Source organism: Squalius cephalus (genome assembly GCF_949319135.1).
Source record: "Squalius cephalus genome assembly, chromosome: 9".
Taxonomy (NCBI): Eukaryota; Metazoa; Chordata; class Actinopteri; order Cypriniformes; family Leuciscidae; genus Squalius; species Squalius cephalus.
The window spans coordinates 9,233,328-9,260,308 of NC_137130.1; the positions used below are offsets into that span (position 1 = coordinate 9,233,328).

The 26,981-nt window shown below is 39.7% G+C and overlaps 1 protein-coding gene across 2 annotated transcripts; it reads right to left on the reverse strand.

Annotated features, from left to right (window-relative positions):
- Nucleotides 1–942: 942 nt before the first annotated feature.
- On the reverse strand, nucleotides 943–26,488 carry stat4 (signal transducer and activator of transcription 4). Of its 2 annotated transcripts, none has more exons than XM_079880956.1 (24): nucleotides 26,152–26,488; nucleotides 25,177–25,311; nucleotides 24,847–24,982; nucleotides 22,354–22,452; nucleotides 22,007–22,099; nucleotides 21,830–21,908; nucleotides 21,595–21,680; nucleotides 21,198–21,349; nucleotides 20,174–20,332; nucleotides 19,920–20,012; nucleotides 19,743–19,802; nucleotides 18,547–18,567; nucleotides 18,231–18,321; nucleotides 17,770–17,811; nucleotides 17,468–17,551; nucleotides 16,555–16,653; nucleotides 16,217–16,352; nucleotides 16,015–16,067; nucleotides 15,809–15,903; nucleotides 15,442–15,578; nucleotides 14,902–15,093; nucleotides 14,267–14,312; nucleotides 14,038–14,140; nucleotides 943–2,376 (listed from the first exon to the last, which is right to left on the reverse strand). In XM_079880956.1, the coding sequence occupies exons 2-24, from the start codon at nucleotides 25,302–25,304 to the stop codon at nucleotides 2,362–2,364; spliced, it is 2,199 nt and encodes a 732-aa protein (XP_079737082.1). In that variant the 5' UTR covers nucleotides 25,305–25,311; nucleotides 26,152–26,488; the 3' UTR covers nucleotides 943–2,361. The 2 variants fall into 2 exon arrangements, with proteins under 2 accessions (XP_079737082.1, XP_079737081.1); XM_079880955.1 differs by having other exon boundaries at nucleotides 17,770–17,814.
- Between the last annotated feature and the right edge of the window lie 493 nt (nucleotides 26,489–26,981).

The window sequence follows — 26,981 nt, forward strand, 5'->3', positions numbered from 1 at the left end:
ACCTAAACGAACTGAATGCAGGAATTAAACAGAGAAACGAAACTAGGATTTGCGTCAGTTCCCTATCATAATACTATGCCACTGGATGTTTTCATGGGGACCCCTTGGCTTTTAAATGTGCTGTTTATGTATAGAAATGTATAGGCAGACATGGAGAAGAACAGATACGACGTTTGTTTCACTGATATTTAAAATGATCTTATGTGATACAACGAGTCATTCTGTTGTTACCTGTGTCTATACAGTACGTTGCTAAAGTTTGATTAAATTCATGTTTGTGCTGTCATTTTAGTAGTTCTGTAAAGAGTTTGAATGAAAATATGCTATGATGAAGAGGACCACATAACAATCTCTGTAATTTTATCAAACAGGAATGCAAGTTTTACAGTGACACAAACCAACTAATATCACAAATCCTTTGCCAAATACATATTGATGATGTATGTATGTTTTTCCACTATAATAATGTCACCTCCTGGAGGATGATTTCATTAAGGAACTGGGCCAGGTTGTAACAAATCTCTAGAATAATAAGGGTTTTCTTAACAGGTTGCTGTTTTTTGTTAGTTAAACAGAATGAAAAATGAAATAGAGGATATGGGAAATACGTACACATTGATTACCAGTTAAAACAATGTCCTTTGAATACACCTGACATCTTTTTTTTAATAATAGGCTACTTTATTTTTAAAAACATTGGACATGGCAAAAATTAAAACATTGGCTCAGTCCAAAGTAGTGAAACTGATCAAAAATAGCCCGTATATGTTCACTTAATTTTGATATCGAGAAATAAAAACTAATATGATTTCTATCTTGTAATTGTGAGTTTAATAGTTTTAATATTTTATGCAATATATTAAGACATGATCGGTATATGAAAATGTACTGCAGTGGTGTGTGGATTGCTACAGAAATGAAACTCTTTATTATGATCAACTTGTGATTCATATAGTCCTGTCACTCGCTTTATTATAGCATTTCCCTTATGATAGATATCAGCACTATTTGCCACATCAGCATACCAATACTAAGGGAATGAAGTAGACGGCAAATTGTTGGCATATTCAGTTGCACAAATGCAAAAGACTTAACGTCGTATTTGCACAAACTCAAAAGTCAAGTGTATAAAGCCAGGTGTCTGAAATTTTTTTTAAATGCCATGAATCATGTTTCCAGCTTAGTGTGCATTTTGAAATAGACTTTAATGGAAGTTTTCTGATTCACTTCCACACGCTAAAGGAGAACATTGTTATATTGCTATTTACATCTTAAAATGACTGGATTACTGTGAAAAATGAAAACACTTCACATGCTCCTAGGAAGAATGTGGTAATATGTCTTTCCCATGTTGGAACATGCTGACTGCTGGCTCACTCAACAACTATTCCATCATCAAAATGTCAACCATCACAATTCCTAGTCAACGTGCCTAGTCAATTCCTAGTCAGTGTCCTAGTCAAAGATTACACATTGCATTTTAAGACTGCACATTGTTGGTATTAGGTAAACTGCTATTACTACTACTACTACTACTAATAATAATACTAATACAATAGTGATACCATTAATTTTTTTTTATTAAAAAACAAACAAAAAAAATACTATAGCAACAACAAGCTTGTCATAATATATACATAAACTGTATAATGGGTATAATGTTAGGCAGTTATGTTTAGTTAAATCTGAATTTTACAGATACATGAGACAACATAACTAGAACTTGAATAATACAATGAATATCTGATACATTTTCATATTGACAGTATTTTGGAATATACACTCAGCAAATCAAAGGGAGAGAAATTATGTTTTTTAGTGGCATAGAGCCAGAAAAAAAGTTCCCCTGTAGTCAATAATTTTATCCCTTAAAACTCATCTTTGATCAAAGTTACATATTTAAAAGTCTATAAAATTCTCCATGCCTTAAAATATCTTGAATGTAACTCTACAGCCTAGCCTAATTTAGTATTACATGAATATGCAAATTGGCCCCCGCCTCCACTCACTCACACCAGCTCAGAGATTCACTCGTTGATGATCACACGTTGACCTGATTGGTTACAAGGCAGTTTGTGACGTCAGAAACACCAGCGATTTCAAACCGCGTTTTTGAGACTGTCTTTGGTTCACTGCAGTTTTAAGGAGAAAATACTCAGCAATGGTGTTGACTTGTGCATTTGTACATGGTTTGTCTTAAAGCATATTAAAAACACCACATATACATATAAACAACATTAAAAACTTGATTTTCACCACAGGGGGACTTTAAGAATGGCAAAAGAAACCAGAATACAGAGATGGAAAGCTTCGAAGCCATCCAAAATCTAGGATCTGAGAGAAATCTGGTTGTTCCTCTTTCTACGGTGAATTCATCTGCAATGTAAAGAAGAAAAACGTGTCATGTCATTTTCTGATTATGTTAGTTTGCTTTTCTTAAATATATAGATGCTTAAACAGTTATGTTTTGCTTATTAGTGACAGCCCCAAATTACCCACAAGATATGGTTCTGAGCAACAGACTGAAAAACCATATTGAATTTAAATAAGGATATAGACTAAATTTTACGGGTTTGAAAATGAATAATACACATTTAAGATTATGCATGGTTAAGTCACTAACCAAATAAGCAAAAGTGTGACATTGACCATGTAAACAATACAATTTAAAATTAAATAAATAAAATAAAATACAACATTGTGAAATTTCTTAATATTTCACTACAATTGCTATGCAAATAATATAATTTGTAATGAAAAAAGTATTTAAAATAGATGTAAATTTAAAAATATTTTTACCCCACTGTATGCAGTCTATATATTTTAGGGCTGTCAAAATAAATAAAAAAAGATTTAAAATATTTAAAGCAATTAACACAGTAAATGATCGCGCTTTCATTCATTCAAGTGCTATTAACCCCATCACCATTCTTCTAGTGGGACGCCCGGTGGCTATTTTTGGTACAGCACCTAAAACTTTTGTTATATCAACTTTAAATTTGGAACACAACTTGGTTAGATGTATGGCTTTGATTTTATAGTAAAAATTATTTTGTATATAAAATTAAAAGTGTTTAGTACAGTACATTTGATATACAGTAAATTTAAACGTCCATAATATTTTTACACTTTTATTTTTGGAAGTTTTTCAGCTAATGATCTGATGAGTGTCTTCTTTACAACAAGATAAAACATAGGTCTATATTCCAAAGCATTCTTGAATTACAACCATTTAAGTTTGGATAGTGCATTTTCATGTCTATTCTCAAAAAGGGGGGGGGGGGGGGGGTACAGTTAGGGATTCAAGCGCGATTAGAGGGAAAAATAAGAAGTTAAATCTGTACTGGCGTGCTGTCCTTGAATCTCCTGTCTGTGTGACACACACATCACTTGTACGCACAGAAAGCCACTTCAGATGGCGCACATTCTCTTTCGCGCTTGAACAGACAAAAACACGCAAACGTATGCCAAAATGCCCGCTTTGTCGACAATCCTCGTATGCACAGTGTTAAATGAATTAAATAAAGTCTTAAATGACTGTAAAGAGTTGTGAGGCCATGGGATATGTGTCAGATCCGCGTCTTGTGCTTCAGATCTTTAAGTGACAGCAGCCAAATAAACCCGCAGCTGTGATGTCTGTCATTAACGTACAACCCCATTTCCAGAATAGTTGGACTTGGGACATTTTGTAAAATGCAATAAAATCAAGAATCTGTGATTTGTTAATGCTCTTGAACCTTTATTTAACTTAAGTAAAATATGTCCAATGTTTTCACTGACCAACTTAATTTAATTTTGTAAATATAAACAAGTTTTGACTTTGATAGCTGCAACACACTCCACAAAAGTTGGTACTCTCACTGCATTTGCCCCTCCAACCCCTGCTTATATCTCTGAGCTAATTAACAAAGCAAACTCATCTTCCTGTCATCTTGATCCTGCTCCTACTACTCTACTCAAAAAATGTGCATCCGTTATTTCACCATCGATTTCACTTCTCATCACTCAACTTCTAAGCACTGGTGTTGTTCCTCTGGAACTTAAAACTGCTGCCGTCACTCCTACTCCGGCTCTCTGCTCTTGGTATTTCTGGAACTGCCCTATCCTGGTTCACCTCCTACCTGTCTGATCGCCAGCATTACATCTCCATCCGCCAGTCAAAGTCCACTTCCGCCTCTGTCCCGCACGGTGTTCCTCAGGGTTCTGTTCTTGGGCCTCTTCTCTTCATCATCTACATGCTTCCACTAGGTGATATCATCCGTCATCATGGCTTCAAATTCCACTGTTACGCAGACGATACCCAACTATACATCCACTCCCAACGCAATGCTCCTTTCCCAACGCTTTCCATATCAGCTTGTATTGATGAAATAAATGCTTGGATGACCAGTAATTTTCTCAAACTCAACACTGACAAAACAGATTTACTTCTTATTGGTTCACCTCAAACTACATCCCGGGTCTGTGTTGACAATCTCAATATTGCTGGAGTTCCGGTTCAACCTTCCACCACTGTCAAAAACATTCCTCTCTTTCCTTTCTTCCTCACATCTCCTCTCTCACTAAATCTGCCTTCTTCCACCTTCGCAATATTGCACGCTTACGTCCATTTCTTACCATCAGTGATGCTGAGACGCTAGTTCATGCTTTCATCAGTTCACGGCTTGACTACTGCAATTCTCTTTTCTATGGCCTACCAAATTCATCATTAAATAAAATTCAATATATCCAGAACTCTGCCGCCAGAGTCCTCACTTACACTAAGAAATCTTCCCACATTACTCCCATCTTACGCAGTCTACATTGGTTACCCATCCGCTATCGCATTCAGTACAAGATACTCCTTATTACATTCAAAGCACTCCATGGTCTTGCCCCAAACTATATCTCTGACCTCATCCATACACACCTGTCCGGCGTCCGCACACTTAGATCATCTGATACCGGTCTGATGACAATCCCACGGCACAAACTATCATCATTTGGTGGAAGGGCTTTTTGCACCGCTGCGCCAACTCTTTGGAATTCAATTCCACAACAAATCCGCAATCTCTCATCACTACATGACTTCAAAACCCACATTAAAACACATCTTTTTGTCACTTGTTTCCCTGACCCCTGAATGTTCTGATTCTATATGTACCATACCTCTACTATGTTATCCTTCAAAGCTTATATGTATCGTCTCTATGTCATGTTTCTATGTTATGTGTATTTGTAATTATTGTAAAGCGACCTTGAGTCCTCAGAAAGGCGCTATATAAAATAAACGTATTATTATTATTATTATTACAGAGGCACGTTTACCACTGTGTCACATTACCTCTCCTTTTAATTACACTTTTTAATCATTTGGGAATTGAGGATACTAATTGCTGAAGTTTTGCAAGAGGAATTATTGCCCAATCTTGTCTGATACAAGACAGCTGCTCAACAGTTTCAATAAGAGACAGATCTGGACTGGCACATCCACTATAGAGTGACTAGAAACCACTCAGTTCTCTTACGAGAGTTCTCTCGTACTGCGTTTTGCTAAAAACGCTACGGGGAAAAGTCTCTTTTCACGAAAACACTGAAGCAAAAAATTATCCTTAATTTTCATATATGTAAAACGCGTTGCGGCAGCAGCAGACAGCTGAAGCAAGACGGCTTGTCTGCTCATTGGCTGCTCTGCGGCAACTGCATAAACCTATCGAGCGCAGGCTGATGCAACATCAGGCCAATGAGGGCGCTTCGCGCCCTCCTCGCCACTTCCCGCCGAAACGGGCGTGGCTTATCCCTATAAAAGGAGCTCGAAAAGGCTGATTCACTCAATTTTGTTCTCTTCAGCGGAGCGCACGCATCGCTGGATCACGGAAGCAAGCGTCGTCGAAGCAAGCATCTCAGCGGGACGTGCCCTCGAAGCCGCTGGCCAACGCCGCCTTCTACAGCCGTACCTGCTGCGCTTTCCGACGCCTATATCCTTTATTGCTATATTGCTCTGTTTTCTGTGTGTGTGTGTGTGTGTTCGCTGCAACACTCACCCCTAAAAGAGCTGCGTCTTTTTCAAGACGCCTTCTCATGCAGCGCTCGCGAGCCAATTGCCTACGGTGACTCTGAGGACTCGCCAGGCATCCTTTCCGAGGCTGCCCTTCCTGGAAGCGGACGGCGGGATTAGTTTTTCTTTACGTTACAAGAAAAGCTACCCTGCCTCCGCACGCGTCATTCACCGGCGAAGGAGAAAAGAGTGTTATCAGCCCCACCGTTGGTCGGTCTCGCCTCTTTTCTCTCATATTTCTCAGTTCCCTGTTCGGCGACTGGAAATATTATTGCAGCAAGTGAGTCTGTTATAGCACGCTTGCCTGCCAGCAAACGCCGAAGAATACATGTTGACGCCGCCTTTGCCGCCAATGCTTCACTCTGTCAGTCCCCTGAAGGCGACTGCAGAGATGCATTTTGCAGCCAGCAAGCGCGTAGTACCCGCTTGCCTGCAACCGAACACCGTTTCTACGGTTCCCGTGCGTCACTGGCGAAAGGAGAATGGAGTGTTTTCAGCCCCGCTGAAACTGGGCAATATCCACTCTTCTCACATTCAAAGCCTATATCCCCCTGTGGCTCAGTGGCGGAATTCTAGGTTTTCCACATGGGAGACCGGAGTTCTAATCCCGGTCTAGCGGCATATATTTTTATGCCGCCAATGCTTCGCTCTGTCAGTCCCCTGAAGGCGACTTCGGAGATGCATTTTGCAGCCAGCGAGCGCGTAGTACCCGCTTGCCTGCAACCGAACGCCGTTTCTACGGTTCCCGTGCGTCACTGGCGAAAGGAGAATGGAGTGTTTCAGCCCCGCTGAAACCGGGCGATATCCACTCTTCTCACATTCTGGCATATTTCAGGCGTCTGAAAATGTTAGTATTGCATGTCGTGCTTACTCGCATGCCTGCAAGCAAACGCCAGTGGTCCAGTGGTAGATTGTTAGACTCTCGCGCGGGGGATCCGAGTTCGAATCCCGGGTGTGCCGGCAGAAAATATTATGCCGCCGAATGCAAATCACTCTGTTTGTTCCCCGAGAGGCAACTGCAGACGTGTTTGTTTTCGCAGCCCACGAGCACGTGGTACATGCCTGCAAGCAAACGCTAGTGTGGATAATACTCGCGCTGACTTTGTCTATGTATCTTCACTGTGGTCCAGTGGTAGATTGTTAGGCTCTCGCGCGGGGGATCCGAGTTCGAATCCCGGGTCTGCCGGCAGAAAATATTTATGCTGCCGAATGCAAATCACTCTGTTTGTTCCCCGAGAGGCAACTGCAGACGTGTTTGTTTTTGCAGCCCACGAGCGAAGTCTCGGCCACGGCCGATGATGCTATATGTGTACAGAAGATGCCCACTGCTTGTGCCCATCCCTACACATTAGCACAGCCCTTCACACAGGGCCCGCGCTCATATATTCGACTCGGGTCGATCACGCACACAACATAGTGAACGTGCCCACTGCCTAGTGCCCACAAACACTATGTTCTGCATGCCTTGTGGTTTCTGTAAAGACGAAACCTGTGTGCATTCACACTGGACAGTGCACTCATTGCAGTAATTGTGCCCGCTCTCCCGCGCCCACACTTACTAACGGCCATTATATGTCCTACGGGACTCGCCCAGCCCTCCCTTGCTCGGTTAAACACCGCAGCGGGGTTGAGCGCAGGCATTCTGCCCGGCCACGGCCGACGGTGCTATAAATGTAGTGTCGATGCCCACTCCTCAGTGCCCATCACTACACACAAGCACAGCCCTACACTTAGGGCTCGCGCACATAAAATCGACTCAGGTCGATTGCGCTTCCAACATAGTGAAAGTGCCCACTTCCCAGTGCCCACGAACACTATGTCCAACAGACCACAGGCTCTCTGTAAAAACGAGACCTGTGAGCGCGCGCTCTGCTCAGGCAGACAGCGCGCCCAAAGCAGTAAATGTGCCCGCTCCCAGCCCACATCTACTCGCTCACATGAGTCCTATGAGACTTTCTCAGTCCTCCCTCACTCAGCTAAGCACTGTAGTAAGGTCGAGGACGAGCGTTCCGCCCGCTGTATTAAGCGCGCGCCCCGCCTCAAATGCCACAGGCATAACGCCTATGTTTTTATCCCCCGAAGCGCCTCTGTCGCACGGCGAACAGAGCGCGCTCCGTATCCAGCCCCTAGCCAGCCATGCAGAAGCATGGGCAGCGCTTCCAGGGGTTTCGGACTGGGTGCTAGGCATTATAAAGAGAGGCTTCTCACTACAGTTTTGTCGACGCCCCCCCCCCCGCTTCATAGCGCGCGTCGAAACTACGGTTTCGTTGGAAGTAGCACACCTACTTCGAGCCGAAATATCAAAACTGATAAGCAAAGGGGCGATAGAGCGCGTTCCCCCAGCTCTAAGCGAAGGGGGGCTATACAGCAGATACTTTCTAGTCCCCAAAAAGGACGGCGGTATCAGACCCATACTGGATCTAAGACGGCTGAACAGAGTATTAGTGAAACGCAGTTTCAAAATGCTCACAACCAGCAAAATTCTCGCGCATGTTCGCCGAGAAGACTGGTTCATGTCGATAGATCTGAAGGACGCGTATTTTCAAATACAGATAGCGTCACGTCACAGGCGATACTTGAGATTCGCCTTCGAGGGTCAGACATACCAGTATACAGTCCTGCCATTCGGCTTGTCCCTGGCACCTCGTACATTTACGAAATGCATGGACGCAGCGCTCGCTCCTCTCAGACTCAGAGGCATGCGAGTGCTGAACTATTTGGACGACTGGCTGATCCTAGCTCAATCACGATCACAGCTCGTGGAGCACAGAACCATTTTACTCGATCACCTCGAGAATCTTGGTATCACGGTCAACTGGACAAAGAGTTCATTGAACCCCAGTCGAACGATTTTGTTTCTGGGCGTCGTTCTGGACTCACAGTCTATGACAGCGCAGCTGTCACCACAGCGCGTGTTGCTCATTCAGCGCGCGGCGAGATCTTTCCGCCGCGGCGCTTTCACCCCGCTCAGGAAATTTCAAAGGATGCTGGGTCTCATGGCCTCAGCATCGTCAGTTCTCCGGCTGGGCTTGCTCCGCATGCGCCCGCTGCAGTTCTGGTTGAAAGCGCGGGTGACCGGTCGATTACGCCTCAAGGTCGATCAGAGCTGTGTTTCAGCCCTGGCGCCTTGGATGGCGGACGACTGGTACCGATCAGGTGTAAGCCTGGGGACTTCCTCGAGAGTGAGGATGGTGTCGACAGACGCATCCACCTCGGGATGGGGAGCGCTACTCGAAGGCAGACCGTTCTTCGGCCTGTGGTCGGAACGAGAAAAGCTCCAACACATAAACTGCCTAGAAATGCTGGCAGTGCACAACGCGATGACGCGTTTTTGTCCCCACATCAAGCACGAGCACGTCATAGTCCGTTCGGACAACATGGCTGTGGTGTCCTACATAAATCGCCAGGGCGGTCTGAAATCCATATCCCTGTACAGGCTGGCGAAACGCCTCCTATTATGGGCTCAGCACAACTTACGCTCGCTGAGAGCAGTGCATGTACCTGGGCTTCAGAATGTGGGCCCAGACAGACTGTCCAGGAACAATGTTCCCCCGGGCGAATGGTCTCTACACCCACAAGCAGTACGGCTGTTGTGGGAAAGATTCGGCAGAGCGGAGGTGGACCTATTCGCGTCCCACGAAAACGCGCACTGCCCCGCGTTCTTTTCAAAGACCGACAGCGCGCTGTCCCGAAGGTGGCCGCGCTGCCCGTTATACACTTTTCCCCCTGTCTCCCTCCTGCCACAGGTGTTGGAACGGGTCAGGAAGACAAAATGCCCAGTGCTGCTTGTAGCTCCGTTCTGGGAGAACCAGACATGGTTCCCAGTTCTGATGCAGTTGGCAGATATCGCTCCATGGCCACTGCCGTTGAGGAGAGATCTCCTCTCGCAGGCCGGGGGCTCGATTTGGCACCCACACCCGGAACTGTGGTCCCTTCATGTGTGGGCGCTCAACGGATACCCGTTGGTCTCGCAGAGGGAGTCGTGAATACCATCACTCAGGCTAGAGCGCCGTCGACTCGGCGGCTTTATGCTTCGAAGTGGTCGGTTTTCTCCGGCTGGTGTTCAGCTCGGAGTCTTTCACCCCTCGAATGTGAGGTAACGGAGGTTCTCTCCTTCCTACAAGAGCTGTTGGATAAGGGCAGATCCCCTTCCACGCTCAAAGTGTATGTGGCGGCTATTTCAGCGTTCTCCGGTTCAACGCTGGGTCAGTCACTGGGAAGGAATGATTTAGTCATCCGCTTCCTCAGGGGAGCTAGGAGACTGAATCCGCCCAGACCTCCTTCAGTCCCTATGTGGGACCTTTCTACGGTCCTGGCGGCCATGAAAAGTGCCCCTTTTGAGCCTATTCAGTCTATCAGCCTCAAACACTTATCTTTTAAAACAGTGTTTTTGATGGCTCTCGCATCAGTGAAGCGCATAGGCGACCTGCACGCGCTCTCTGTGAGCCCGACGTGCTTGGAGTTTGGTCCTAACGACTCTAAGGTCATACTCAAACCTAAGCACGGCTATGTGCCGAAATCCCTCAACACGCCTTTTCGGGCTCAGGTTATTTCCCTGGCTGCCCGGCCGGCGTCGAGTGAGGAGGGGGACTCGAGTTTTCTTTGCCCAGTTAGGGCTTTAAGAACTTATATGTCCCGCTCTGCTGCCTTCAGACAGACAGAGCAGCTCTTTGTCTCGTTCAGCGGTCGTTCCAAAGGAACGGCTGTTTCGAAACAGAGTCTATCCAGATGGATAGTTGACGCCATAGCGCTGGCTTATACTGCCAAAGGCATTCAATGCCCGTTGGGAGTTAGAGCGCACTCCACGAGAGGCGTTGCTTCCTCGTGGGCTTGGTCTAGCGGGATTCCCTTACAAGATATATGTATGGCGGCGGGCTGGGCCTCTCCGTCTACATTTATTAGGTTTTATAACCTAGAGGTTCCCGCCCTGCAGGCTAAGCTTTTGTCGGTGTAATCTGCTTACAGGCGCTATGCGCTGCCGATTTTACTGGGCAGAACTACGTAAGACCCACGTTTTCCCGCATTAGTGCAGGCTCCCTACCCTGGCTATGTGATGTCGTATTCGTGTCTGAGGACATGTCTATATAAGGACGGAGGAAACCCCTTTCGTCTTTAGACTTTCCCCATGAGGTAATGTAACCCACGGACGCTACAGTTTAGGGAATTTAGGCTTCCTCCCTTATTCCCTGACTCTGTGTGAGTCTATCCGGTGATTATGCACTGTATGCCTGAACTAGCTTCCGGTGATTGGTGTTTTTGTCCCGGCACGCACGGCGTTTTGCAAGGGGTTCCCATAGCGTTTTTAGCAAAACGCAGTACGAGAGAACTCTCGTAAGAGAACGTACTCGGTTACTAACGTAACCTCGGTTCTCTCTAGAAGAGGGAACGAGTACTGCGTTCCCTGCCGTGCGTTTGGTTTGCTCTGGTTCGCTTCAGCGATCAAAATTGAGTGAATCAGCCTTTTCGAGCTCCTTTTATAGGGATAAGCCACGCCCGTTTCGGCGGGAAGTGGCGAGGAGGGCGCGAAGCGCCCTCATTGGCCTGATGTTGCATCAGCCTGCGCTCGATAGGCTTATGCAGTTGCCGCAGAGCAGCCAATGAGCAGACAAGCCGTCTTGCTTCAGCTGTCTGCTGCTGCCGCAACGCGTTTTACATATATGAAAATTAAGGATAATTTTTTGCTTCAGTGTTTTCGTGAAAAGAGACTTTTCCCCATAGCGTTTTTAGCAAAACGCAGTACTCGTTCCCTCTTCTAGAGAGAACCGAGGTTACGTTAGTAACCGAGTACGTTTTAGCATGTGCAGAAAGAATGAGGCCTGGCATTGTCTTGTTTCCCAGGAAAGGTGTCATCTTGATGGCAGTTTATGTCTCTGTGTAATGCAAATATATGCCTCCACGTCAGTGGTACCTTCACACAAATGCAAGTCACCCATGCCGTTTGCACTGATGCACTCCATACCATGACAAATGTTTGCTTTTGCACTTGTCGCTGATGAAAATCTGGATGGTCCCTGTCGTCTTTGGGACTGAGAACTCGATGTCTGTTTTTCCCAAAAACAAGCTGAAACATGGAGTCATCTGACCACAGCACACATTTCCACTGTGTTTTAGAGCATCTGAGATGAGCTCGGGCCCAGAGAACTCGCCGGCATCTCCGCATAGAACTGATGTATAGCTTTCTCTTTGCGTAACAGAGATTCAAGTCGCATTCCTTAATGCAGCGTCAGACTTTGTTAAGTGAAAAAGACTGAGAAGCTCCTTTTTCACCCAAACATGATACCATCACCTATTACCAATTCACATACTCATTGTGGACTGTTTCAAAAGAGTTGGATAATCTAACCTTTATAATCTTTTCACTTTTATTTTGCCTCTGTCCCAACTTTTTTGTAGCGTGTCGCAGCCATCAATATAAATTTTTTTATATTTACAAAATGCAATTATGTTAGTCAGTGAAAACATTGGAAAACTTTTCTTTACACTTTTGTCAGTTAAAAAAAGGTTCAAGATAATTAACGAATCACAGATTGTGAATTTTAGTGCATTTTACAAAATGTTCCAACTTTTCTGGAAATGGGGTTGTAAATCAAAGACAAAGAAAAAAGAAAAATCACAGAAAATCACTTACTACTCTTGACTGAAAAACTTCTGTAGCTTTAATAAGGATTAATCTATAATAAATTTATAATGTATGCAGTGAGGAACCGTGAAGTAACTTTATTTAATTTCTGTATATTTCCTACCTGTTAGATCAAATATTTAAAATAACTGCTTTTATGTTGTTTCTACATTAATTTGGAGATTAAAGGTGCAGTAGGTGATTTGGGAAATGCTAATGTTAGCCTGCTAGCATTGAAAGCATACGATCCCACCCTCCCTGCAAATCGCCGTCCAAACCATGCCTCCTCCACAACACATGAAGGCACACACACACATCTGCTCTCAGCAAAGGGTCACAAGAGACGGCGTTAAACTACCTCATGTCTCAAAGCACATAAAATAACAATAATAATGAGCGTAACAACTTGGAGAGCTCTGACCAGTACCACCTGACTGCTGCAGATTCATGGCGGTGTTGATGCTGTTGATATGGAAACGCATAATTCAAATGTGCGAGGACATGAACAGCGCCGGTTGGAGCATCACGGGTTGCCATCTCTTAATTACAGAAGTTATGGCGTGAACGCAGCATACGCTCGTTGTTTTGGAGGAACTGTAAATTAGGGCTGGGCGATATATCGCATGACATTGATATGCGCCTCTCGTCAGTAAAGCCGGTTCCTTGATTAGTAGTAAATCGCCATCACCTGCTTTCAGATGGAGCGGCATTTACTACACAGAGCCGTAGTTAACTGACAAGCTGAGCCATATCGCATTAATTATTGCAGGCGATATATCGCCCAGCCCTACTGTAAATGGTGGCTGCTGTTTGTTAGCGGTGCTCCATGACCAACATCTGTCTAAATCTTTATAGCATGAAACGCGCTGATGACGTATGATGTCTGCGTGAACAGGGTGCATGAAGGTATGTAAAAACAAACCCTGGCAGGCAGGTAGGACATTGTATTATTTCATTCGGACCGAATATAATGATTGGATTTTGGATTTACATTTTATGGTCCTATGCCTTCCACAGCCAATATATATTTATAAAAACACATTTAGACCATTTAACATAGTGATTGCTATCAGGATATGAGGAGACTTTCAACCAGTATAACAAAAAATCTTTCTGTAGAGAATCACCTATTGCACCTTTAACTGTGAAATTATTACAATTTAAAAATGCATTCAAAGCTTTAATGTTAGGTGCGATCAATCATGATTAATTACAGAAAAATAAGCAATTAATTAGTTCATTTTTTTAAATCGATTGACAGCACTAATATATATATATATATATATATATATATATATATATATATATATATATATATATATATATATATATATATATATATAAATATATAGTTTTCAAAAATGTAAAAGATGATATTTACAGCGCTTTCAAACTCAAAGGGACTGAGGTGCTGGGTGATAATTTCAAACATTCCAGGAGACATCGGAGGTTCAGGAGAGGAACATGCATGTTGGACTGGACCACTGAGAAATGAGGACATCAAAGAAAGTAAAAGAAAATCATTAGTATCAGTTCATACAATCATGCAACACTGAGAGACAACAAATTTTAAAATTAAATATTAATCTGAAAGAAATGAAGATACTCACTTCCGACGGGAAATTGGAACTAACTGTGTCTGAATGTAAGGACAAACTGGAAAAGGAAAAAACAACTATAAAAAAACCAGCATTTTAGCATATGCTATTTCTAATCTTTCTACAACTGCGCACTTTCCACAAATATAGTAAAAAAATAGGGCCAGAAACAAATGGTCAGTGAAAAGAGGTGCTCAACCTTAATTAAATATTAAAATAAATTTTAAATGAGCTAATTATAATGAATGATTTTCAACTTTGAAACACAAGTACAGTATAAAACTTTGATTTGTGTGACTTTATAATTTTCTAACAAAACACATGAAGTAAACATTAACATTCAATAGAAAAAAAGTGTATTAAACATAAATAAAATGAAACACTCCAGTGGCCTAGACAAGAAATGTACAGTTTTCTTGTACTTGCTTATAATGTTTTCTGCTATCCTGCAGCCTGAACCTCTGTAGGCAAACCAGCCTTACAGTAGATAATGTGAGAGATCAGATAAAGAGATTTCCTGAGCCTTCCTGCCATTTCTTAGGCGTGTCACAACTGTTCAGAATGTGTTCATTTTTTTGTGATTGAGAAATAGTAACAGGGCTGTACACAAAATATGGAAAACCAGATAAAGTTTATAGACATCTAACCTTTGTTTTGCTGGCTATTGTAATGTTTTCCAAAAGCCTCGTCCTTCGGGATGTCGGGGTAAAGGAACTTCAGAGGATTCTCTGGGACAACACCATCTGCAATGACCTTATAGTCCCGTATTATATCAGCAATGGGCAAGGCGTTGAGACGGTTTTTCGTGTACGGCTCTACAGAGATGAACTTTGGGTCTCCTGTGGGCAGAATACATGTGCTTAAGATTATTTAAAAATATATTACAATTAAGACAATACAACAAAGACAAATTGTAGCTATAAGATAAAAGGCATGTTCTAAATTTTGGAACAACTCCAAGGCTGGAATTTCCCTCAGCAAATCCAAGTGAGGATATCACTTGGATAACAACGGCTTAGCTTGGCACGAGTTCCTGAACTGGGTGGGCTTGAAAACAGAACAGTTTAACTGTTCACTGCGTGGAACTTGTTTTGTGTTACTATCTTTGTTTTACAATTGGACACCTGTGACATCATGTCTCCTACCTGTGAATATGGTCAAACATAATATATAGCAGAAAAACAAACCATTTTCATCCTGCTCAACCCAGGTGAAGGTGATTCCTCCAAGGTGACTTTCGCTAAAGCGTAGCAGGAATGTCCCTGGCTTCTTCTCCTTCAATAAGGCGCGTTCCATCTCTTTACTTACAAATCCCATTATGTAACTGACAACCAAAAACAGCAGAATTCATTGAGAAGCAGAAAGAAGTTTTGCAAAGAGCAACAAATTAATCCAGAATGGCAGATAAATCAAAAGATTAATATATTTAGTTCAAACAGTTCAACCTAATTTAAAGTAGTTTACCCAATAGTTGTATTAATGTATTGCATGGTTATTAGAATAACAGAGCTATTATGTGTTCCATTTATCATGCAAGAAGATTAGGCCACTGACCCATCAATCCAAACAGGAAGTAAATGTTTCTTAATAAGGTCCAGGATAGAGTCTAGCCACAGCCAAAAACTAAATGATTTGCCAGGGATGTTTTCCTGAGAGCAACAGAAAAAACAAAAAACATTGGATTAATATTGTTGTGCTTTTCATGATGCTCAAGTACAATTTGAACATAACAAGAGAATATAATATTTATGCAATATTACCTTCCAGAACTTGGACCAAGAAACCTGGCAGTCATTAAAAGAAGCGTGTTGACCTTCAGAAACAATTACAAAACACTGTTTAGATGGAGGCAAAAATGCATGAGGGAAAACGAAACACACAGTGTAAAACAGCTGACAATGACATAAAATGCCCTATTATATTATAATATCATAATAATCCAATGTTTTTATAAAAACATACCCAGAAGTTTATCTCCCAGCATGTTAAGCTGCTCCTTGTTGAGTCCTCGGCCTGCAAAACTTGAGAACTGCCAACTGAGCACCTCAGAGAGTTGGCTCCAACTTGCCCGCAAAGGGTTACCGAAGAACCCAAGGTTCTAAACATGTCAGAGAAGTTCAAATAGTACTGTAAGTCAAGTCTGGTCACTGATTAAAACTATGACCTCTAGTTCTTTTAGTCATATAGACCACATGCAGACCGTAACCATGTTTCTACCAAGTGCTGCAAGCTCTGGACAAGATACTTTAAGTCTAGATATCCATTCATTTGCATCTGCATCAGAACTTTGAGAAGCCCACCTTAGGGTCGTCAGTTAGCAGGTTGTACCACATGACGGAGGCCCAGCCCCCTGGAAGCTGACTGACATTGGAGATGACCACCAGTGGCAGGGAGCACGTCTGCACAGGAAAAAATAGCAACCAAGTAAGCGGTATTATGGTTAATAACAAAAAAGACCATAAAAGCATTGTATTAGCACACTTATTTCCCATGCAAATGATTACAGCTATTCTTGTCAGAATTGTAAATTGTCATGTAATCATTTATAAAACATGTAATTTATAAATCTATATGAATAAAACATTACAGACAAAAATATGAGTTATAATTTTCAATGAAACTTTAAATACAACTACTCCTACATATTTTCCTGTATTGAGAAATACAATATACCATTAAAACTGACTTGACTTAAAAAAATATATCTAAGTATGGCTAAAGTAGTAAAATATTTCTGTTTCAAATGTCATTTTGAACTTTCTATTCATCAAAGAATCCTGAAAAAAATGTATAACAGTTTCCATAAAAATATATTTCTGAGGGATCAAGTGACACTGAAGACTGGAAATTCAACTTTGCTTTAGTTTTTAAGTGTTTTTTTCTAAGTGTAAAATTTCTAAGGCATGAATATATATATATATGGCATGATTTTATATATTATGTAAAATGTATATATATATATATGTGTGTGTGTGTGTTTCCTGGATGTATGTGACCCTGGACCACAAAACCAGTCACATGGGTAATTTTTTTTAAATTGAGATTTATACATCACATGAAAGCTGATTGGACAATATTTGGCCGAGATACAACTATTGAAAATCTGGAATCTGATTTAAATATAAATATATATAAATATATTTATATACACACACACACACACACACACACACACACACACACACACACACACACACACACACTAAAGCACACCTCAAGATCAATATCCAGGCCCTGTAACATCAGCATGGCCTCAAAGTTGAGTGAGTGTAACTCCTCTGTTACTGACAGGGGACCCTGTAATAAAGAAACACAGTATTGTTACACTTCAATGCCAAGATCAAGAATATACAGTCAGTGTGAGGCTGCCCTCTGTTGGCACTTGGCAGGATGATGCATCCCACATCGACTAACAACGTGACAAAAATATCTCATAACAAGACATAAGACATTAACGTAGGACTTTTAAGATTAAAAAAAGGGGCCACTGTAAGAGACACTGCAGTCTTTCTCACCTCATTTCCTTTTCCTCCGGTAGGACACTTTCTCTCTTTCAGCTGCTGCAGAACACAAAGACACCATGAAACATCTTCCCTCTTAAAGGCACAGTTCACCAAAAAAAAATTCAATATTTTTTTTTTACACCCTCATGTTCATTTTCACACAGCTCATTTGGAAAATAGTTTATAGTGGCAACACAATTTCAAGCTCAACTGAGAAAAAATAAAAAATATTTTTTTTAAATAAGAGTTATTCACTTTTTGGAGCCATGGTCACTACAAACTGTCCTTGTATGGAAATAAAAGCTTCGAAATTTCTCCTTTTATGTTTCACGGAAAGCAACATCAGCATATGGGTTTGGAAAACATGAGGGTGAGTAAATAATGACTCATTTACTTTCCCACCGTGGGTGAACTAATCATTTAATAAACCGTATTGCTCTTGATATCATGTGCTAGAATTCAGAGTAAAGTACCAGATGCCTGAACTCCACAGAAAGGCAGCCAGTCGACTCCTCAACATCCATCACTTTGGTGTTGTTGGTGAGGATGAAGAACTGTCTGTTCCTATAAGGAAATATCAGTAATGTTAATTATGATATTTTCTGTTTAGTCACAATTTCCTCAGTACTGTTAATTACAGTAACCCACTATGTAGAATTGCCACAGAATTTAGCTTGTAAAGCATTGCTGTCTCCCTCCCCCCACACATAGCTGAAAAACTCATATTGAGATTCGGCCTAAATAAACAACAGGAAGTTGCTTCTTCTCTTTGAGGTTGAGTGCACTCACACTTTGCCTGGTGGAAGGTCTCTGCACACACAAATAGAAAAGAGTAGAAAAACATGGTCACGTTGGGCTAAACACACCTGTCATACAAACATTGCTTGCAAAAATGATTTTGAAACAGACTTGAATGTAAATGTAAGAAAGAGTATAGGTCATGCTATTGATGATTAATGATTATAGCGATTATAATATGTGGGTTATACCTAGTGTGCAGTACTTTTTCATGTCCCTATCATATACTGTGTGTCGTAATATATATTTCACAATTTTAAAGATGGAATTCATATTAGGGATTAATTTATCTTCAATAATTTCACTACTGGTACTTTGGTTTGAGTGGATGTTATTATTTTTTTCATGTGCTGTGTCTAAGAAACATTCCAGTTTTTTTTTTTTATCTAATCAAAATAAAATAAACAAAGCAATTTGTCTTGGGAATTCTTGAATATTGCTACACAGGTTTTTTTATAGATTATATATTGTTTTGAGTTTTGTCCCAGTTGTTAATGAATCTATGTTGAGGCTAACTAAGTGATATATTTATATAATGAATTTTGTATCGGTATCGGCCTTCAAAATCCTTTATCGGTCGGGCTCTAGAACATATATACGATGTATTATTCTTCAACTAAAGGCACTTGAGTTCATTGACATCATTCTCCAGGAAGTGACATCATATGTGGTAGGAAAGCAACAGAACAAACCTCAGTAAATATTATGAAGAATAATGTGGTGTTTTCTGACATTAGATGGTTTATTTCACTCTAAAACATTCCATGCCGTCTAATAAAAATAACAGAAATCTGTATGATAATATCAATATGCTACATAAGAGTAAAAAAACAAAAAATATAAATATGAATACATATATATATATATAAAACTTGATTGACGCCCTCCTGTAAGCTGAATGGCATCCCTCACTGAGCAATGGCTAACTTTAGATTTCCATCTTATGTTCCAGCCTGTTAAAATTCTTGACATTGTGCAAGTAAACAAGTTATAAATATTGTTTAAGTGTCTGATCTTGACCAGATTATATTTCTTCAAGACTCAAGACTTTACCCTTTTACAGAAATATTTCCTCATATTACAGCACCAGTACATTTCTTTTTAATAAGTTGGGTTGAAAAAGTATTGCATAATATGAATGACCCAGGTTTTCAAGATAAAATGTAGACATAATTCAGCAAACATACTTATCGAATGTTGTCTTGACTTTGAGTTGATAATCCACCTCAGGTAGCTTAACCAGCAATCTAAAAAGAAAAAAAGTGAACTTAAATGGGCAATATTTGTGTTTGACTAAAGGCAGTGACTCGTTGCGAAGTTAGACTTGTTTACATGAAGAGTTTGGAGGAGGCTGTGGTTCATACCTGACCTTGGTGGTAAACTGCACCTGTGTTTTGATGATTAGAGGTTTCTGAGGGTGTGTAGGCATGCAGGGCTGCTTCTCCACCACAAAGGAGCTGCAAACATGACCAGGAAAGATTATCCAGGTCCTGATCATCCAGCACATCCTTTCTATTGTTCTCATTCATTGAGTTTAATGTTTTTATGCCACTATAATCCCAAAGTGAATTGCTGTGCCTTAGTTGTAAATAAATGTAAGGTGTTCCCTAAATTGTACCTTTTAATGAGGTGGTAGATGAGGTATTTGACTTGCTCCTCCATCTGAGGTCTCTGGAGAGGGATTGGGTCGCTCTCGTAAGTGACTTTCAGAATCAGCTCGCCCAGTTTGTCCAGCTGCCTTTTAATCTGGAACAGACTCTGGGCTGTCAGGGTAAACCTGTAAAAGTGAAATCACATAAACATTAGGTTTGATTAAAAGTTTCTAATCTCCTTGCAACCATAAAACTGTAACACCATAACAACACCCTAGAAACCAGCCACGATACTCCAGAAACTGCCTAGCAAGCGTTCAGAAAAGCTAAGAAACCACCTAGAAAGACGTGCACTTCCGTTTAAAAAGTTTGGAGACTGTAAGATTTTTTTTATGTTTATGAAAGCAGTCTCTAATGCTGACCAAGGCTAATACAGTAAAAACAGTAATATTGTGAAATATTATTACAATTTAAAATTTGTTTTTAAATGTTTAAAAATGTTTTTAAAACAGTTAAAAAGTTCATTTAAAAAAGTAATTTATTCCTGTGATGCAAAGCTGAAATTTCAGCATCATTATTCCAGTCTTCGGTGTCACATGATCCTACCTTCAGAAATCATTCTAATATGCTGATTTGGTGCATAAAGAAATATTTCTTAATATTATTAATGTTGAAAACAGCAGCTGCTTAACATTTTTTGTAAACCATGACATTTTTTCAAGATAGAAATTTTTATTACATTATAAACATCTTTAGTGTCACTTTTGGTCAATTTAATGCATAATGCTTCATATAAGTATAAATAAAAAAAATAAAAAAATAAAAAAAACCTTACACTAAACTTTTGAACGGTAGTGTACATGCCTTCAAACTCCAAATCTCTTGCAGTTTTACTTCCTCCTTGTCTTTACACTGAGCTTGTCTTTACATTGAGCATTTTTGACAGACTTTTTAGTATGACGACATTTTAAAAATCTATATTAAACATCAGAACACTAAATTCTATTATTTCTTTTGATTATATTTCTCTATATTTATATAGCGTAATACCAGTTCTGGAGCTGGTCCAGTCCTATCAGAACCGGTCCTCCGATGCAGGCGATCTGCTGCCTCCGTTTCCATTCCTTAAGTTCAGGGTTAAGCTGGGAGGAAATCAGGGCATCGATTTCCTTTATAACATCTGCGATCTTTGACAAAATCTCCTGCAAAGGTACAACAAAGTGCAAAAAAAAAAGTTTAACAATGACCAGCCAACAACAATGCACACATTTGAGCAAAGACGTGTGAAAATCTCTCAAACCACCCGTCTGAGGCAGGAAGTACCCACGGTAGTTCTGAAAGTGCGAAACAATCTAAATAAACAATACCTTTGACGAACGAGAAGAAGAGGAAATGGTTGTGAAGAGAAACACAGAAAAGAGTAATAACAGCCTAGAGAAACACTTGCCTTTCTTTTGAAATCCAGGCGATTCAGTATTTCTTGAAGTGTAGTGACTTCTTGCTTCATGGACAAAGAGTTCCTCTCAACTGGATCTACAGAATTTTAGAGGATGTATTTCATATTTGTATTTCAAAAAACATCTGCCTATATTATATTATTTGCTATATTATATCATAAAACGGCAGGATGGAGACATTTTTGGAACACATTCTGAAGTTATCATGGTCATGCGATGGCTCACCTCGAAGTTGGAGCGTTTTGTAGCGAAAGTCAAAATCATCCTGCATGTCTTCAAGATACTTCACAGCCTGGTCCAGCATCTGGAATGAATAATTCCACATGTCATGCATGCACTTTTTTCATAAACCTAAACCATGTCTGTGATGATAACGCTAAAGCAATACTAAACGTGAATTACCTGAACGCTGCTTCTAATCACTGCCACTTTGTTGTCAAGAACTTTCTGCTTCTCCAAAGCGGCTGAGTTTTGCATTGACTTCTCCAGTGGTCCCTGCCATTAATGAAATGGAAACATGAAAAACAGAAGATCAAAATCTACAGCGAGGTCCACATGGAAAATTTGGGATTCAACAATTTTAACCTGGAGAATATAGAAAAGTTTAGGTTTAAAAACAAAGAAACATGACAACGTGACATTGAATAAGAAATAGACTATTAAGGTTCTGCATTATCAAAGGTCACAAATCATGTACATGTGTATATGTGGTTTTGGCATGTTGTTTGTCAAATCTGTGTTGGCATTACCTGTTCCTGCATGCTGGCTGTGGATAAGATGCGTCTTTCTTCCCTCAGGCAGTTACAGATGACGGCAGCCATGTGAATAGTATTCGCCTTGTATTTAACCTGAATGAGTGATGCAACAGTGTTTACTGACGTGAGACCGGGAATTCTATTCACACTAGGGCTGTCAAACGATTAATCGCGATTAATCGCATCCAAAATAAAAGTTTGTGTTTACATAATTTGTGTCTGTGTACGGAGTATAATTATTTTCTCTATATAAATACACACACATGCATATATATATTTAAGAAAATGTGTTATTTATATATAAAATATTAATATATAATATAAATTATATATAATATAAATATATATACACAGTACATGCAAATATTTCTTAAATATATACATACATGTGTGTGTATTTATATATAGAAAATAATTATACACCGTACACACACACATGTATTATGTAAAAACAAACTTTTATTTTGGATGCGATTAATCGCGATTAATCGTTTGACAGCCCTAATTCACACTACATCGTACGCTGGTAAAAATACATTTTAATGTGAAAAAGGATAATCCAGTGGATGTCTGATTAGCTGGAATGTTTTCTGCAATATGTGAGGAAAGCAGGAGAATGTGGGACTCTGAGTGGGAAAAAAGGAGCAGGATCGCTGAAGTTTATTGCTGTTATGTAAAGGTTAACGATCAATATAGCTTTTAAAATGTACAGCATAATTTGAAGTTGCACTTTATTTTACAGTACGTGCACTTACGTGTACTGACAGTGTGCTTACCTAAGAAAGTATTGGGTAATGTAAGGTAACTACATGGTTTAGGGGTAGGTTCAGGGTTAGTACCTAGTTTTTACCCATTTATTGTAATTTGCTTTTGTCAGTGTTTTTAATATCCATATTGAAGTACCTGCTTCATTAAGGTGGAATTTAAAGTTCTAAAAATAATTGGCTGACGGTAAACGCTCAACACCATTTACAGGAATCATGTATCATGGGGAATGTGGCATAACAAAGAGTTAAGTAATCTTGGAAAGTGAAAGTTAAAATGAATAACCATTGATGTAAATGAAACAGATCATGGCAAAAATCTAATGCATGAAGTTATAGAGGTCTGTTTTGTTTCCAAATGGGTTTGATTTTTAGCAGATTTGATGTCATTGACATTTAGTCATGAGATAGAAAAGCAATGATGTTTAATGTCATAATTAATGTTGAACCTGATGCAACACGTCTAAATGTCCCATGTTTGATTTGAAAGCATGTGGCAGAGGGAAAAATTACTAATGAAAATCAACTTATTTTAGTCTCGTCATCACACAAATGGCTTTAGAAGAGTGCACTTTAATTTTTGAGTGATTTTTTTCCTTGAAATACAGACTTTGAAGAGTTTCAGATTCATTCAGGGGTTTGAGTGACATTTGTTACATAGTACACAAAATAATAATAATCTGTCAAGTTCTTTTGAACTTTTCTGTTTTTAGACAAAACATATTGTGGGTGTTTCGTCTAGACGTTCTTTTTTTCATGCAATATTGATGATATTTGTAAAGGTTTTCAAAAAAAAAAAAAACCTAAAAACAGACTATGTAAATAAGAAAAAAAATATGCTGTCTCCCCACGCTGTGCTCTGTCATTTTATGTTTTGGGGTAGCAACACCAGTTACAGATAGCTATGTAATTTTTTTTAACAAAGCGAAACCCCCGACCTTTGATTCTTCGGTGGAAGTTTCTTTGAATTTATCTACTAAGAAATCCCCATAGCACCCACTCATGAAAATTCTGCACAGCTGAATGGAATGTCTTCAGCAGCCTGAAAATACATTGAGAGTTTGCTTTTGTCAGTGATTTTACTCTAATTTTCTTGTTGTCTTCCTACAAGACTTTGCAACAACACATCAAAATACTATCTTATTTTAGTGTACGTCAGCAATTGCGTATAGACTGCTGGAAAATATTCTAACTTACTAAATGTGGTAAACTCTATGCGAGGTAGGTGACCTCAGTGCTAAATTGTGGATAGGACTATTTCCACTGAAGTCCATGAAAAGTTATCAGAAACCACATCTGAGTGCACAAGCATCCGTTGACAACCGAATACAGCACTTAAATTATAATTTATAATTAACATTTACTTGAGATATATTATTGTTATATAATTAACTTGTTGACTATTACTGTAAATCTCAATATTTAGCATTATGGATTATTTCCTGCTAAATGATCACAGAGAAAATATGAGCATCCATTTGTGCATTTAAATAAACATTCATATCAACGCTTCACAAGTACATATGTGCACTTTCCTTTTCTTTCACTTCTCAGAGTAGGTGAGAAAAAATAGGCATGGAGGCATCACTAAACGAAACTACGCTTTTTATGAACAACTATAATTTAAAGGGCAAGAAAAATGCTTTCATTAAAGGAAATGATGATGCCCAGGGTTGCATCGGGGACGGGTGGAAATAACATGAGGGCAATGTGCATCTGTTACCTGTATCTGATGAAATATTCGTTTTAGGTTGTGCCTGTGAAGAAAGTTTTGCTCCTGAGAACACTGTCTCTCCAGCTGAATGAGGAAGTTATTGAAGAGTACAGTAGCCATAGATTCATGGTTTGAAGCTGTTTCCCTGTGGCGATGAAAATTCAAATGCTTTAGGAGGAGTCATAATACCTTTATGCACTGGAATTGTGTTACAAACATAATTTGTATTATGAGCATCAGAATATTTTAGATTGAATGTTCTGTGATGGCTTTGGGATGGAAATTTAAAATGCGATTGAAAACACTAATTCTGATCAATATGTACAAACATCCACATACCAATCTTGGCTTTCGATCCAGCTGGCCAGCACCTGCCTCAGCTCCATTGGAAAGTTGTCATCATAAAAAAAGTCCACCTGTTCGAGGAACTTAATATCCAGTTGCTGGATTTGTTTCCATTGACTCATTGTGTTGCTGGGAAGAAAAGTAAAAAGGATAGAATTTAATTTTGATTTAGACTTAAATAAATCTATGAATGAAAATACATTGTAATATATCAAATAAATAAAAACTATATTGCAATGAATCATATCAAAGCAATGGTAACTAAAACTGATACATTCAACTAATTTTAGGAGAAATCAACGGAGATAACATCACCTGTTTAACCAATTATAAATGCTACAGCGGTTGAAACCACTACCATCCATGATCATCATCTTCTTATCATACTCTTGAGGTGACAGTAAAGATAGTAAGGTTCTGAGTATCTCAAATTGATTTGTGACCATGTTAAATAACGGAACTGACATAATCTGAATTAGAAGTTTCTTTTGTTTCAGCATGTAAAAAAACTATATTTGAAATTAGTTCCCAATGTATTTGCTGTAATGAATTACATATTTACTATATACTTATAAATTAAAAGTTTAATGGAGAGAATGGTCCTAGCAAAAGCAACAGGTTCGATTCCAAGGGATTGCATGGACTGAACTGACCTTGAATGGAGTGCAAGTTGCCTTAGATAAAAGCATTTGATGTTGACATTATTGTGGATATGATTTAAAACCTCTTTGTGTTTCTATTACTATTACAACTACTATTTAAACTATTTAATGTGCATTAGAGTATTATATTAAAGTTTGAAACATGTAGTGCAAGATGTTATATATTTCCCAGCCTCTAACTTTCAGCAATAACTTTCATAAACATCACACATATTACACATTTCATAAATCAAACTTGTGCACAAATTTCAATTCTTTAATTGGTAATATCTGCATTAAAACCCAATCTAAGGTCCAAAAGAATTACCTGTTGCTCTTATGAGACACTCCAGAGAAGTTCACACAATGAACCTGATTTTTTCAGAGTAACTAACCAGCAACAGCCACGCTTTAACCAGAAGTTCCTCAAGAGTCTTGCCACAGACTAGTGCCCCGATCCGGCTAGAGACGATTCAGATGTTCCTAGAAGTCTGGATATGTGTGTAAGGTCCAGTTTTGGCTCATGAATGAAGTCCTTTAGGGCACGAATGTCTGCTATCTCATCCAGTGATCATGACTGAACGGGTAAACAGGTGGGTTCTTCAAGGAAATGTTGAGCACTTCACGAACACGGAAACAAAGTAGCAGAAAAAACACAAGGGGAACTCCCCTATATGACAGCAAGTGTGTTAGTAGGGTATTTTATATTGACGGCCCCAATCTGACTCACACCTTCAGGATGGTTGATGCTCTTTGGGCCTGCACTTAAAAAAAATAAGGGATTTTTTTTTTCTTCAGTGAATTAATCAATTTAAGAACACTTTGCCACGGAATTAGTTTTGGTCGATAAAATAAGAATGAATCAAGTTCATTGGAACAAACCATATTTAGGCCTAGTTGAGTCATATTATTCATGTTCATAATTTTAATCAGTCTGATTAGCTAATCCGTCCTTCGTCACCCACTCTTCAACACAAGGTAACCACAAAATTCAAACACATTGCAGAAATTCTTCCAAATGTCTGCAATGCAAATACAAATACAAATAATTTTTTAATTTTTTAGTAAATTTACTTTCCCATTGCAATCCCTTGCAAAGCATGCTGGGAACTAGTCTACAAGCACACTGCCCAGTTAGTTGTCAACAAAAACGATTCA

Excerpts from the sequence above, each read along its gene's own strand:
- stat4 (XM_079880955.1), bottom strand. The coding sequence starts at position 25,304 with ATGAGTCAATGGAAACAAATCCAGCAACTGGATATTAAGTTCCTCGAA. Across the intron at positions 20,333-21,197 it reads CTGGACCAGCTCCAGAACTG|GTTTACCCTGACAGCCCAGA; the intron begins GTATTACGCTAT and ends TCACTTTTACAG. Across the intron at positions 14,313-14,901 it reads CAATAGCCAGCAAAACAAAG|TTTGTCCTTACATTCAGACA; the intron begins GTTAGATGTCTA and ends TTCCTTTTCCAG.